General features: G+C 47.1%; 1 protein-coding gene across 3 annotated transcripts in view; it reads right to left on the bottom strand.

Moving 5' to 3' along the window:
• The window catches only part of RPTOR (regulatory associated protein of MTOR complex 1), a 147,903-nt gene that overhangs the window by 6,472 nt on the left and 127,412 nt on the right, over nucleotides 1–14,019 (bottom strand). For 2 of the 3 annotated variants that reach the window (XM_040530186.1, XM_040530185.1), the window contains exons 29-32: nucleotides 11,329–11,376; nucleotides 4,638–4,744; nucleotides 1,526–1,653; nucleotides 1,358–1,444 (exon numbers count right to left, since the gene is read on the bottom strand). In XM_040530186.1, the coding sequence (XP_040386120.1) occupies nucleotides 1,358–1,444; nucleotides 1,526–1,653; nucleotides 4,638–4,744; nucleotides 11,329–11,376 (370 nt within the window). The remainder of the gene's footprint in view (nucleotides 1–1,357; nucleotides 1,445–1,525; nucleotides 1,654–4,637; nucleotides 4,745–11,328; nucleotides 11,377–14,019) is intronic. The other variant, XM_040530187.1, reaches the window with a different exon arrangement.

Raw genomic sequence — 14,019 nt, forward strand, 5'->3', positions numbered from 1 at the left:
TAGAGCTTGCCAGTAACTAGGAAACAAGCCTACCATACATTTGCCAGGTCCAGATTCTCCCATTATTCCACGAGTGTTTTGGGGGAAGTCACTAGTGAACTGCTGGAGAGTAGGAAAATGCTGTGGCGGCACAAGCACATAGATCAGAGAGGCTGAGCGAAACATCGCGTGGTGAACCACTGCTGAACGACAGAGAGACGCAGAACCCGGGTCTGAGTCACCCAGCCTGTCTTGCAAACTCCCATCCCTGGTCTGGATGAAAAGTTTCTCTACGATTCAGAGAATTACTCCACAAGCAATACAATGCCTTGAAGTTCTTTTTTAGGAAATAGTTATGCCAGGCCCTCTTACATCGTAACATTTGTTGGGTTTTTTTTGAACCTTGCTGTCAACTGAAGGCCAGTGAACCGGGATAAACTGAGAGTGGTGTGGTTTGTCTTAAACAGAGTTCCTTTGGGATGGGACCAGACCTGCCTTTTGAGGTATAACATTTTCTCATACTTTTTCAATCTTGAGACAAAGCATCATTTGTTCATGAGGGCACTGAGGAGAGGGAAAAAATGAGCCTTCAGATACAGGCTGGCCAAGTATACAAGCCTGACCCCTGGGATTGTTGAAAGAGATTACAGAAAGGAAGATTAAAAACTCTAATATGTGAGCTTGACAAATCTGTCAGCGGCATCACTTAAGCCCCTTTCTGAAAATCTTAATAATTTTTTGCCGGCCCATCCCCCACGCCAGGAATGTTCTGCACCCTAGAAAACTGTTTTGTTTTCGTTTTGTAATCAAGAAAAAGGGCCTCTCTGTGTGCAAACAGAGGTTTTGTGACAAGAAATTATATTCTGCTGTTAATTAATGGCCAAATAAGTATATGCTGCTCTCTATGCAGTATTTACCAGGCAGCAGAAATGGATTTATGTGTAGAAAATTGCTAAACAACAAAGTAATCCTGCACAGCAATATGCCCAACAGATGCAACATAAACCTCCTTCCCTCTCGTGTTCTATCTCAAATGACCCCACAAAGATGCTGGCAATCAAGAAGAACAACCATAAGATATGCTATATCTAGCTTAGGTTTCTGGTTCACTTGATTCCTCCCTCACATGCCTCGTGATAGTGATTTCAGCACAGATACCTTCTTGTTTACTCTCAAACCTAACCAACAGGCTTCCAAGGAAAGCTTCACATTTTTTTTGCCTTCCCTCTACCACGTTTGAGCAGGAGTTAATTACTGAAGCAAATGTCAACCTAAAAAGCTTTACGCTCTTACCTTCTGAAATACCAGAGGTGGATTTCAAACAGAAAAGCAAGCTGTGTTTAAGAGAACACAGCTCAAAGAGTAAAAGCTCTTTTACCTGACACTCATTATGTTGCCTTCAGGATGTTTCTGCAGGTATGCCTTCACCACCCAGGCTGTGTGCTCTCGGTAGGTCATGACACGGCTGGGGAACAAGCAGAGAGGAGAAACGTTGTGAAGGGAAGGTGGAGGAAATGCGAGGATCCCACCGAACCCGGGAAGTTACCATTCACTCAGAGCCATCCTCCTGTCAAACACGCGGATGGAGCCATCACCCAGCCCTGCCACGATTAGCGAACGATGAGAATCACACGAAAGGCTGGTCACACAGCTGTCCGCTCCGGTGGGGATGTCCTAAGGAGAAAGCACACAAAAGCCCAGTTGAGACCATGGTGTGTCTTCAAGTCTGCAACCCCAAAGAAAACGTGCTAGAGTCAAGGAGCCAGACACTCCCTGTGCCCTCCTCCTCTTCCATGCACCATTCTGTACATCAGTCCAAAACTAAACCAGTGTTAAACCCTGATCTGCGCTGGTGCAAAGCTTTTCTCCAGGCTCTCTGGACATGACCAGAAGCGAAGGAGTGGTGGCCCTGAGGATGACGGTCGCTGCTGCTGTCCTGTATTAGAGCCACGCAGCCCACAGCTTGTCCCAAAGAGCCCAGAGAAAGAATTCCAGCAGAACCAGCTATTGGTTCTGGTTTATAAACCAAAACCAAGGCAAGGTCTGTTTTGTGAAGGAAAAGTTCATATTATTCTCTACTAAAAATATCTAATTAGTTAAAGTAAATGGCCAGAGGAGTTATTACTCCATAAACCATCTTTTTTGGATATAAGTTTTGAATGCCACTGGAATGGCAGGCAGGATGCTAAATATTTGGAGGAGAAAAGTCAAGTAAGATGAATATACCTGTAGAAAGGAAAAACTCATAATGCCATATAAAAACACATATAAACCCAGACGCACAGTATGGTATAAGGCAATACTATCTACGAAAAATCTGCTGAAGGAACAAGGCTATGAAATGTCAGTCCTTTTTGTGCATCAAATCAATGCCCAAACAACTTTCAGGAAATAATTCAAATGTCTCTTGTAGAAGAATCTACAGAAAAACCCTGAACAGCAGAATGCAAAACAGACCAAATGATTGATTTAAGAGAAATATTTCGTATGCAATAAACCCAGGTCTAATAAGGTTTTAATTTTTATTTTTTTTAGCACTTAGCTCTCTTCCTCCTTTCACCATTAGGATCATCACTGCACCTCTGCAGCACCCCGGTGTTTGCTGCAATGGGCCAAGTTGAGCAGGAGACAGCAGGACTGGCTGAGTGTGACCTCCCTGCCCTCCCAGCAAGGCAGCGAGTGCTGCTGCAACAGCTCTGGTGCTCCTGAACAACGTCAGAGCCTTACAACACAACGAGCTGCCCAACTACAACGTGGTGCCGCAAAACCTTTTACGCAAGATAAAGCCAGCCGGTGCTGTGCCACTTATCAATCCTTGCATTAGGACCACGTGAGAGGAAGATTCAGGTTATCTCATTAAATGCCAGACACTGTGTGCATTAAAAACAAACAAACAAACATGGAAAAGGAAGACTGGAGCTTGCATGGACAGCTGTGCTGGGAACGTGTTGCACACTCTTATTCTGATGCTTGCTGCTTTCCCCCTTTCTACTTGCCATAAACAAAAGAATTATTTGGAATTATGTCTATGATGGGTATAAAGAAAAAATCAATTGAAATAGGTAAAAACTAAGTAATATTGCAAAAGTAGGAGGACAATCAGGAGGCACGTTAGAACTGCATTAGCTAATTTCACACTTCAATCCTATTTTTGCTTCTGTGCATATTCACCTTTCCTAGTTGCTATTCACAGTCTTGGCTGAGTGAAGAAGCTGTTGGCTGGAGGCACCAAACTTCAGGGGCTGTTTTCAGACAGCTATTCTAACTGCCTAAAAGCAGATCATGTCTTTGAAGCAGAAACAAGCAGCAGAAGTGAAAATGAAGTACTTGCTTCTTCAGCTACATCCAAAGTGCTTCCAGAGGTTCACTTTTTTGCAGTTCAAAGAGTGGGAAGGCACCTTTATTAGCTTGGATTACACAGCTCTGCTGCTCTTTGTGCTGAATTTCAGTTTCCCAGTGTTACTGAGTCAGGAAGTTTCAATCACTTGAATTTCAACACAACCAATCTTTGTAATTAAAAAAGAAACAACGTGTTTTTAGATACTTTCAATACAATCATTAATCCTCGTCATTTAAAAGATTTTCACCTCCTGAATTTTGATGTTCCCTAATTTACATAGAAAAAACAGTATGTGAATGTAATTAAGATCAACATAGGCTTAATTATCCGGCATTGCAGGGTCAAAGTGTCATAATTAATGTTCATGCATGGGTAATTAATTTTTAGCAGCTTTGAAAACTGGTCTTCTTTTTTTGGCTCCAGCATGGTGACTTCATTCTCACGGACCAGCTGCTTCTCCTTGTAATTCCTCAGAACCTTTTACTTAGTTACAATTGACACGAGCGCTCGCACTGCGTTTTCCCCATTACATGGTATGGAAATTTATGCCTGACTGACACAACACGTTTGTGCTGCCTCATTTCAGAGGTGCCGTGCCCCGTTCCGAAAGCCCCTGAGCACCCCAGCACGTGGGTCTGCAGCCCCCCGCAGGCTCGGAGACACGGACATGCTTCGGTACCTGGGCGATGCAGCACCGAGCACATTTCTGGCCTGAGTCAGCCTGGCTGAAGCTGGCAACAATCCCCCTGACTTCATCTGAGCAGCGTGTGGTCAGGGGGTGCTGGTGTTTCTGGCCTGCTGAGCACTCGGGGCAGACCCTGAAGGTACGTAAGCGCCGAGTGAACACGGCCTCCCTGGAAGCAGGCCCTCGGCCCACAGATGCAAGAGCTGCACTGTGCTTTGGTCAGTGCTGCGTGCTTCCAGAGACGTGGGGATGGTCCGAGTGCTCTGCCACCCGGCCAGCTCACCACTACGTCTCCTGAAGGATTTTTATGCTATTTCAACTGTATGCTAATAGGAAATCCTGTCTGCATCCTGGTGACTGTCTCTGGATTTCAGAGGCCTCACCTTTCCCAGACATTACTGCACACCATCCAGAGCAACAGCAGCAGCTTCTAGACCTGACACTAAGCATGTGCTCTTTTTTATTTGTCTTGTAACATGACTCTGAAGCAGGAAAGCAGCGGATCCGGAACCATGGGCCTGTCAGCTCTTCACAGACAAGTCTCAGACGCTTTGGCAGTGCATGGGTAGCTAGCTCAGTGTGTGGGATGCTCTGGGAGAGAAAAGGTTACTGGGACAAGCATGCAAATGTTACCTGCACTTTCATTTCCCGATCTGTGTCCCAGATCCGGATTATCCTCACATCTCCCGAGGTCATGAGGAGCCCGGTTTCTTGTTCCCAGTCAACCACCATTCCTGCTCCTAGGAGAAAACACAGGCAGGGTGTGCGAATCACTCTCAGCATCAGCACAGGTGCTAATTACAACACCAGTTTCTGTAGCACAAGGCCGTGATCCTATCATAATTAGAGAAAATTTACAATTGCATACACACACATCCATACATCCTCCAAATAGGATTAAATCAGCTGGTCATGGATTTGAGTCCAAAATATGTCTTTTACCTCTTTGCTAGCTCAAGCCTAGGAGCAGATGGCCTCCACAGGCAGGGGGATACAGCGCTCCAGGGACTTTGCGAAGCTGCTGGGGTCTTCTAAGGGAGTCCGAGTAAGTTATCCACCACCTTACAGGATACCAGACTAAATGAGGACTGAACTGGTGACATTGCACATAGTGAGAGGTGAGAGTCTTTGGATTGCCATGATTCCTCATTCTAATAGAAATCTGGCTGAGATGTTTCTAAACAAGGAATAGCAACATCCTTGCTGCAAGATACTCAATTAAACAGCTTGGTAGGAGTAAAAACTAATTTGCTACACTGACAAATAAGGAGGGAACATTCTGCAATTATACTGACTGAAATACATTTATTAGAGCTTTTGATCCTCATCTTTAAGGGCATAAACTGATTGCTCGTTGAAGTTTACCAAAAAGTCCCCTTGTAATTCTCTTGCAGCATGGATGGATTTTCTATCCCCCAAACACCTGACATTGGCATCTGCTTGCAGACAGGCTGGTAGACTGCATGAGCTGATGAACTTCACTGGCATGGCAATTTCCAGAGAAAAGTGTATTTCACCTCCTTTCCCAGCTGGGGGAATAAAATGTCCAAAAGCTACGGCGTGAGCTCCCTCATCTAAGCACGGAGCACACAACCATCAGAACAGAAGAGAGATTTGGGCCTGGGAAGTAACTGGCAGTGAAACCCCTGATTTGATGGGGGAAACCTCCAAGGTACAATTTTTGTATATTTAATTAGAAGAACTTTTGTACCACCTGTGTGCTGCCTCCCCAGCACGTAAACGTTTTGCTTGAAGCAGAGAGCTGCACACCAGCTATCTGTTGCTGTTCATACTGCAAAGGCTGACCAACCCCAAATCTACGAGTTTTCCAGGGAGACTTTTATTCATACGTAAAAAACAAAAAGAAAGAAACAAAAAAAAAAAACAGAAGCACTACATGAGTGAACCTGACGAGAACTCCAGTTTTTGCCTGTTTGCCTTTGCTCGGGCAGGGCTCTCCCTTCGGCAGAAGGAGCATCTTGTTTCCTCTCAAGCAGCAGCTCGCTGTCCTGTGCGTGCCCAGCTGGGACTCTGCTGCCGAGGGAAGAGCTCGACAGCCACACACAACACAAGCCAGAGCCCTCTGCAACGCGGTAGGACTGGGGGCTCCTGCTCTGAGCCTCTCGTGGTTGCCTTCGGCGGGATTCCTCTATTCCCCCCCTGCACATACTCCAAGGACAAGTGCACACCTGGCTTGTCCAAAAGGGATAAGCACGATCATGCCACAATTTACTCCTAGGAATTAGCCCTAGCAGGACACTAAAACATACTACGACATGTTTTTTGCCAGTTAAGGACCATAAGTACACTTTTTACCACACCAAGCACCTTTTCAAGTGGAAACAACAGAAGCAAGTCATGAACACTGAGCTTTTTTTCCAAAGATGATGAAATGACCTTGTTTTGTACAGACCCAAATAAAACGTTTTGCCCATCCCCTTCCTTAGCATCACATTCAAACCGTTTCCTGATCTCGCTGCATACCATTGAGAAGATTACTGACATTTATTGACAGTCTTTCATCTTACTGAAGGAAATTCAGGACTCCCAGCTAAGCTGAGCGCTTGTATCTTTATCTTGCGAGTCAAATTGATTGTTACTTCAGATTGCCTGGCAGCAGAGAGGGCTGCTCGAGAGCTGAGGCAAACAAGCAGGCAGTGATTTAGATGATAAACATCACTGAAGTGTTTTCATTTGTCATCTTGTTTATGGTCCATGCGACAAGATAAACCTGGCAGGCTGAGATAGATATCGCCATTACCATCGCTGATGGAGTTAAGTAAGCAATGTGCTCTTAGGCAGTTTTAAAGTTCCCAATTTTCTAGTTACATTCCCCGGTCTGAAGACAACGATTTCCTTCAGTCTGATGGGTGCCAGCAGCCCCCGACCTGCTGAGGTCCCAGCACCTCCTGTGGTGGGGGACAGAGACGGTGAGTTCAGAGCGAGGGGTGGCAGCTTTTGTGCTGCCGCTGTCTAAGCTTCCCTTGGTGCATCTGCGGGGAATGTAATCACTGAAAATATTTCACTGAGGGAGGAAGCCCCAGAGTGGTGCCAGTTTATGTAAAAGCAGTACAGAGAGCTCCCATGAGAGATTACTGGGTAGAAAGGACAAGGGTTTACCCCTGAAACAGGAACTGACGGAAGGAAAGGAGGGGGGCGATTCACACAGGGCAGCTCTCACTGTGCTGGCTCCAAAACTTCACATCGGTGCGTGGTGCGGCTCGGGGTCTGACATGGAGACAACGCAGCTCCTGCCTCCCTTATAAAACGTACCGAGCCTGTGTAACACTAACCTCTGCTCTGGGAGAGGCGAGTGCTCTCTGAGCACTTCGCTCATCCTGTAACAAGCAATCTTCTCTTTCTCTTGCCAGCCTTATTCTCTCAAGAAAATACCATCCTTGCTTCTCCTCAGCTTACAGGGTGCTCACATTGCCCCAAGCAACAGAAATACCAGGATATTTGCATGAAGGCACAGGCACGGAGAACCCCTGGCTTCCTCAGGGTGGGAAGGGAGCAGCTCTCCTGCAGCCCCCGACCTGCTGGGCTCCGTCTGCAGAGGTCGCGCGCGTGCTGGAGCAGCGGCTGCGGGGGCCACGGCTGCAGCCCGGGGATGCACGAGCCTCCGAGGCTGCTCCGTCACGTAGCCGGCTGAAATGCTAAACTGGAATTAAACGTCTGGAAAGAACAAAAGCCTTTGTATACTCCCTTAAGCTGTTCGGAAGCGTGTAACGGGGAAGGCTTCTCCTGACCGCGAAATGTTAAATTCGAAGCTGACACACGCAGTATGAAACGAAACAGAAATAGCTGAACTATTTCTAGGTAAGGGCAAATGTTTTCGTGGTGGAAATGACACAGCATTGGCTCATGTTCACATGTGAAATTCCTAGTATTTTGGGATGAGAAGCAAATGGGGACTTACTACTAATTACCATTTCCTTTTTAATTAACAGAGGTCCTTCCCCAGGATGTTCCAACCGAGACCGCAGCTCACCTGCTGTGTTCTGGCTCGCAGGTGTCATGTAAGATGCCTCCCAGCCTTACTGTGGCAAAAGGGTAATAATGTATTCCGCAAACACAATCTCAGCTCCTTGTGTGAGCCACCTCAGAGGTTCGTGTACTACCTGCTGCCCTATTTCCAAGCACCCACCTACTTACAGAAGCGGAGCAAAGAGAGGCAGCGCTGTGACACCACCGCACCTGCCTGATAAAGGCTGGGAGTGGGACTGTGGCACTCCCAGAGGCCGAGGAATTGCAGGGACAAGACCCTAACAACATAGTTCCTTTAATGCATCATTAATTAAGGTTAACACTTTCCTGTAAGGAATGTTACATTCTCAGATAGCAAGCAACAAATCTTCCACAATTCAGGAAAAAAAACAAACAGTATTTTTTTGTTGTTGAGTCTTTTAACACAAATACTTGCAGTTCTGCATGATGCGAGATGATATACATAGCAACACATCAATAACCGTTCTTGAAGCTGTAACTTTCTATTGCTGTTCCCTCAGAATTCCCCCTGAGCATCAGATATTTGTCTCGATGGGATAGTTCCTTGTATAAATTTCAACAAATAACAGTGGTGCTGAAAGCAGCTGCATTCTGGGTGTCTGCACTTATTTTTATCATGACTGGAACGTGGCCAACTTGCACTGGGCATTTCAACGAGATCAGAAATACCTACACAGACCACAGAATAAAAGCATCTCCGATTCTGACTGATGATTTTTTAATCACGGGCCCTCCTGGTTGAGCAATGAGGCGCATCACTGTTTTAATTTCCAGGAAGCAGTGGGAGGGTGGTGTGACCTCACTCTTCATTAATTTCTACAACATCCTTTCAATAAGTGTCACTCTTCTCCTGCCAAGGACTATGCACAGCAAGGGGAAAGAGTACCTGTGATGCTGGGAAGCCAATTGAAAGAACACAAACCCCTGGAGCTGAAACTTCTCCAATTATTTTATTTCTGGAAAAATATCTGACCAGAACTGAAGAGGTTCTCCCGAACTTCTTATTCCTAAAGGACATGGTAGCAGCCATGCTACCCAGGTGTGGGAAGACTCACTTTACCTTTCTCTCTCCCCCTCCTGTTCTCCAGCGTAAGTTCCGTTTGATTTTGATCTGCTCCTCTTGCAGGTTAGAGCCTTCCCTCTGCTGAGGCTCCTCTGGCACAGGCTGCCCCACGTGGCTCAGGAGCCCTGCAGCTCCCCGTGGCACCTCCCGCCAGGAGGCTAACTTTTATTTCTAAGAATGCTCGGGCTGCCTTTCCAGCCTCTCCCATCTGGATTGCTCACAGACTGCCAGAAGAGTCAGCATTATTCAAAGCAGAGCAGAGCCTCCAGAGGGTAAGGTCCTGTTTTTCTGCGAAGCAGGTATTTGACGTCTTTCGTTTTGTATCAGAAACCCCAGGGGAGCAGGAAGGAAGCAGGGAACTGGCAACTATGTGCTTATCCTTCCCTGCTTGGCATAAGTAGAAATTTTCTTGAGGTAGGACAGATTACGGCTGTTTACACATCAGAACTAAAAACCCCCACGAGGCAGCGACGGATAGAAGTGCGCACAGGTCAGATGTACACCCTCTTGTTAACACCACCTCCTCCTTCGTACTGCACATTTGGTTAGCGGCGTGCTGAGACACCCCGAGGGAGCTCCGCTGGAACAGGAGGTGAAGCAGCCCGGGCAGAGGGTCACACTAAGACACCCCAAGACTCCTGCCGGCTCAGCTGCTTCGGGACGCTGTACTTGCCAGCTGCGGGCTTCGCTCTGTGCTCACGTGAACTTTAGGGATTTCTGTGCTGACTTGCACGGAGTGGCCCGGTATGACCTGGACCATTATTAAGCCCTTGGTCTTCCTGCAGCGCACCGCTGAGCTGCGGTACAGCAGCGCCCGGTGACTCCTGCCTCACCTGGCATCCAGCGATGCATGAACGGAGAGGCAGATCCTTATCTTTCATTCAGCAAAATACCCACAGAAGGCTAGGCAGTGAGAGCTGATTTTTGGTACTTTAGTGACAAAATGAGTACATTTTAACTGAATACAGCTGATTTATTCTGCTGCCAAGCAAATGGCTAATCTCCTATGTTTTTAAGATTTCCTTGGTGAGGGAGAAGGAATCCTTTTGCTGAATATTCACTAGGAAAACGCCTGGTCAGAAAATGCTAATGACCGTTTTATATTGATTCACAGTTATTTGTGTGCTTGGGACAGAGTGCACTTGCTTGGCATTAGCAGCATTGATCTCACGAAGGAGTGGCTGGTGTTTCCTTAAGCTGCTCAGACGCCTGCTTTACCGAGTGGGGAATTCCCCGCAGCCAACTCGAGGTAATTTTAGCCTTTCCATTGGCCAGTGGATTTTTGAGTGAAATACAGAGCCAGAATGCTGAAAGCAACGCATTAGCTTTGCTAATTTCTATCCTAGGCTCCAAACAGTAAGAGATCTGCAAAGACCTCAAGCTGAAGACCTTCGAACTGCACAGCACCGCAGTCACCTTTGCTCTATTCATCACTACAGACACACTCAGCTCTTATCAGTCAGCAAATATTAATGACTGATGAACAGCCCGGGAAGGCTACGTCAACATTCACATCCCTGGAGGTGCAGGCACACAAAGATGCCCTGACACATCAGCCATCTGTTTCCCCCAAAGACCTCGGCAGCAGAGGAGGGGGCAGGCTCCACAACGATGCAGGCTCTGTGCAGCCCTGGCTTCTACAAGCCAGAGGCTGGGGAGTTCATTTACCTTTCTTCCACATGAAAGAACAGAACTTGTACAATTTATTGGGCATATTCTTGCCAAAAGACTAAGACCACTCTTCTAAGCCTCCTGGGTAAGATTCGTAAAAGATTCTTGAAAAGCTTCTCTTTTTCAGACGATATTTATAGCAAAAGTGCATTACAAATAAACCCCGGCACCACATTAGCTTAACGGCCGCTCACATGTGGAACCTGTCAAACTCCTTTTTCCAGGGATGCTTTGAGATCTTCCTAGAAATAGAGATCTCTGCATCCCAGAAATCCACCCATACTTCCTCTCACTGCAGAAAGCTCCAAGAATGACACGAATCTTTGTCCTTTTCGTCGGTGGCTGGCTAAGCTTCCCTAGAGAGCACCGGCACCCTCCCTGCACTGCTCGCGGCTGTTACAGACACATACACAAGGCAAGGAGTGGGAGAGGGAGAAGCAGCAAAGCTTTCCAGGAACCACAAGGACCCAGCAATCATTCAAAAACAATGCCAAAAAAAACAACAGTCAACCAACCAGACGTCAGACGAGGAGCTCCTTCCCACCCCAACTGGTCATAGGTAACAGGAAAGAAAGCACTCACCTCCCTGTTTACTTCTGTCAAGATAGATTGAAACCCTTCGGGCCAGACCTGTGAGAAGACAGGGATTAAGGGGTTGACGCTAAGGGTAAGTTGGTCAGCCAGAGCAAAAATAAATCTTAAAAAAGGATTAGAAAAAGCAACTCAAATCAAAGGAAAGGACATAAAAGAGAAGCAGAAGCACCAAGAGCAGCACATGCCTCCATCCAGAGAGCAGGCATTAGTTCAGTCACAGCATTTCCTGGGAGCCATCAACAGCGGCGCTTGTCGTGTGTGCAGTGAGTGCTCTGGCTGCCTGACAACAGCACAGATTTGACATTTCTTCTCGAACAAGGAGACTCCTTTGTATGATCTGGTCCCTGTTCTGAAGTGAAATGTATCAGGAAGTGACAGACAGAAATCCAAATAGCTCATGGCATCTGCACAAATCGAACCACACACCACACACCAAGTGGCTGCCACGAAGGGCCTGGCCGCAGGCGGCTCGTGCGGCTGTACTGCGGCTCCTTCACCCTCTCCTTCACCTCCTTCAGCACCCAGGGCACACACACATTACAAGAGCTCCATTTAAACGGCCCTTATGTGGGAAGCGAGCCACGGACACAGGTTAGTTCCTATCCACTGTCAGCTCCCAGGCAGTAAGAGAACACTGCAGCCCGCAGGGAATGGGAGGTGGCTTGGGGTGGCCCTGGAAAGCCCGAGCACAGGAGCCCGGGCGTTCGGGAAGAGACCCCGAGGAGGTGTCCGGCCCTCCTGGGCACCCACGGAGTGAGGCTCTGGCTCGCCTTGCTGAACCACACAAGGGAAAACAACGCCGGCTCAGCAAGCAGCACGCAGGGAACTGGGGAGGGCCCAGCTGAGAGGCAGGCCGTGGCAGCTGGGAAGCAGCCGGTTACACTTCTCTGTTTGTCCGAACTCCAGAGCTGCAGTGCTTCAAAGGGCAAAGCCATCCTGACTGGGGGACCATACCTCGTTTCCCTTTGTCACAAAGAAGCAATACAAAAAAACTGCAGAAGCACTTGTGTGACCACTTGTCGTAGCAGACAGCTGGAGAGAACAAAGTCAGAGCAACCCCGAACCGAGCTCTCACGCAGACGCCGGGCGATGGGTTACCGTGCTGCTCTGCAAGCTCCCGCCATCACAGAACAGCAGCTTTCCAACATCCTTTCTATAGGAATTGCCTGAACTCCAAAAGCTTCCTGCTGTGAAATCACAGCTTTGGAGCACGTCAGATTTACATTCTTCCTACACCGCTCACTAGAAAATGCTTACCTTTTCCTACATCTTCTCTGCAAAATCTATCATGGCTTGAAACACTACGGCGATTAACAACAAGTGTTTTGCCTTTTTCTCTCCCCTCCCCTCTCTCATATTTGTCAGGTGAGACAAAAAGTAACGCTGCTTTTTGCTAGAGCAGTTGATACCATAAACATCCTGATTTTAAGGGACTTTCTTGGTGCACCGTCAGTGCAGATCTAAGATCAAAATCAACAGATCTCATATTGGAAAAAGAAGAGAAATAAAAAGTGTGCCCGCACAGCAGTTTGACAATGTTTAATTAAAGGCTCCCCCACCCTGAGCCTGAGTCTCAGGTCAACTAAAGTGCAATGAACTGGGGCCAAGCTGCTTCTGGGTGAGCCCCGCAGTGCAGACGGGGGTTAACACTCACTTCGCTGCATTAGCTCATTTCTCTTACCTTGAGCTGCGTGACACAAGCAAGGCCCAAAGAGAGCAAGTTTAGGTTTTGTACCTCACTTTGGATCACTCCCCTATACCCAGCAGCCCCTTAGTGTCTGTTATTGTCCACTTCCCATTACTTTGACAACCAAGTGACGCTTTTCAAGCTTCCAGAGGATGTGTTTAGGTTTTGTATACCCCTCCCTCCTTTTATAAGAGGGACAACCGCCTAGAAAAGTCAGTATTCAGGTTGCGAGAAGATTATTAAATTCAGAAATGAGCGTAACAGGGGAGAAAAGGATGGGAGAAGAGAGAAGGAAATCAATAGTGAGAGCAAACAAACCCCAGTAAAACTCTTGAGCTCTGCAGCTTCAAAGATGCATCCTCAGTTTTATGAGCCAGTGCTGGACCACAACTGTGGGCTTGGCAGCAAAAGATGACTGTTCAATGGAGCGTCTCATTTCCAAGGGGACTTGATCTACATAGCTCTTTTGAAGTGAGCACAGTTATTTCTCTCTCCACAAAAAAACCCTGCCCTTTTCTTCTTCTGAACCTAATTCTATTGCTCTGAAGGTGAAAGGCAAAGAAAACAGGGCCCAGACTTCCTAAGACCTTACCAGAAAGAAAAGGGCAAAAAACATTTGAAAGAGAACAGGTTTAAAAGTTTCAACACACTTGTTTTGGCAAGTGTAACCATTCAACTCTTACAGCTAAATCAGTTCTTGCCTCAGCTGGTAACCTATTTTGCAACATCAAACACTGATGCTCTGGTACAATCCTTTCTTCTACATTAAAGCCCTGTAGAAAGTAAGGTAAGATCAGCAAATGCTATGCCTTTGTAAGGTGCACGTAGAAAGTAAGGCAGGAAAAGGAATTAGCCTGAAGGTTTGGTCTACAGCTGTCAGCATCTTCCCTGACCACAAGTGATGATGCAGCAAGAAGCCGGTGATATGCTAAGAGCAGCCGGGGGGAATTCCCGGACATCGGCTGTTTGGGTGAGTCCATTACCAGCACCAA

This window comes from Cygnus olor, chromosome 18, assembly GCF_009769625.2.
Source record: "Cygnus olor isolate bCygOlo1 chromosome 18, bCygOlo1.pri.v2, whole genome shotgun sequence".
Classification (NCBI taxonomy): domain Eukaryota; kingdom Metazoa; phylum Chordata; class Aves; order Anseriformes; family Anatidae; genus Cygnus; species Cygnus olor.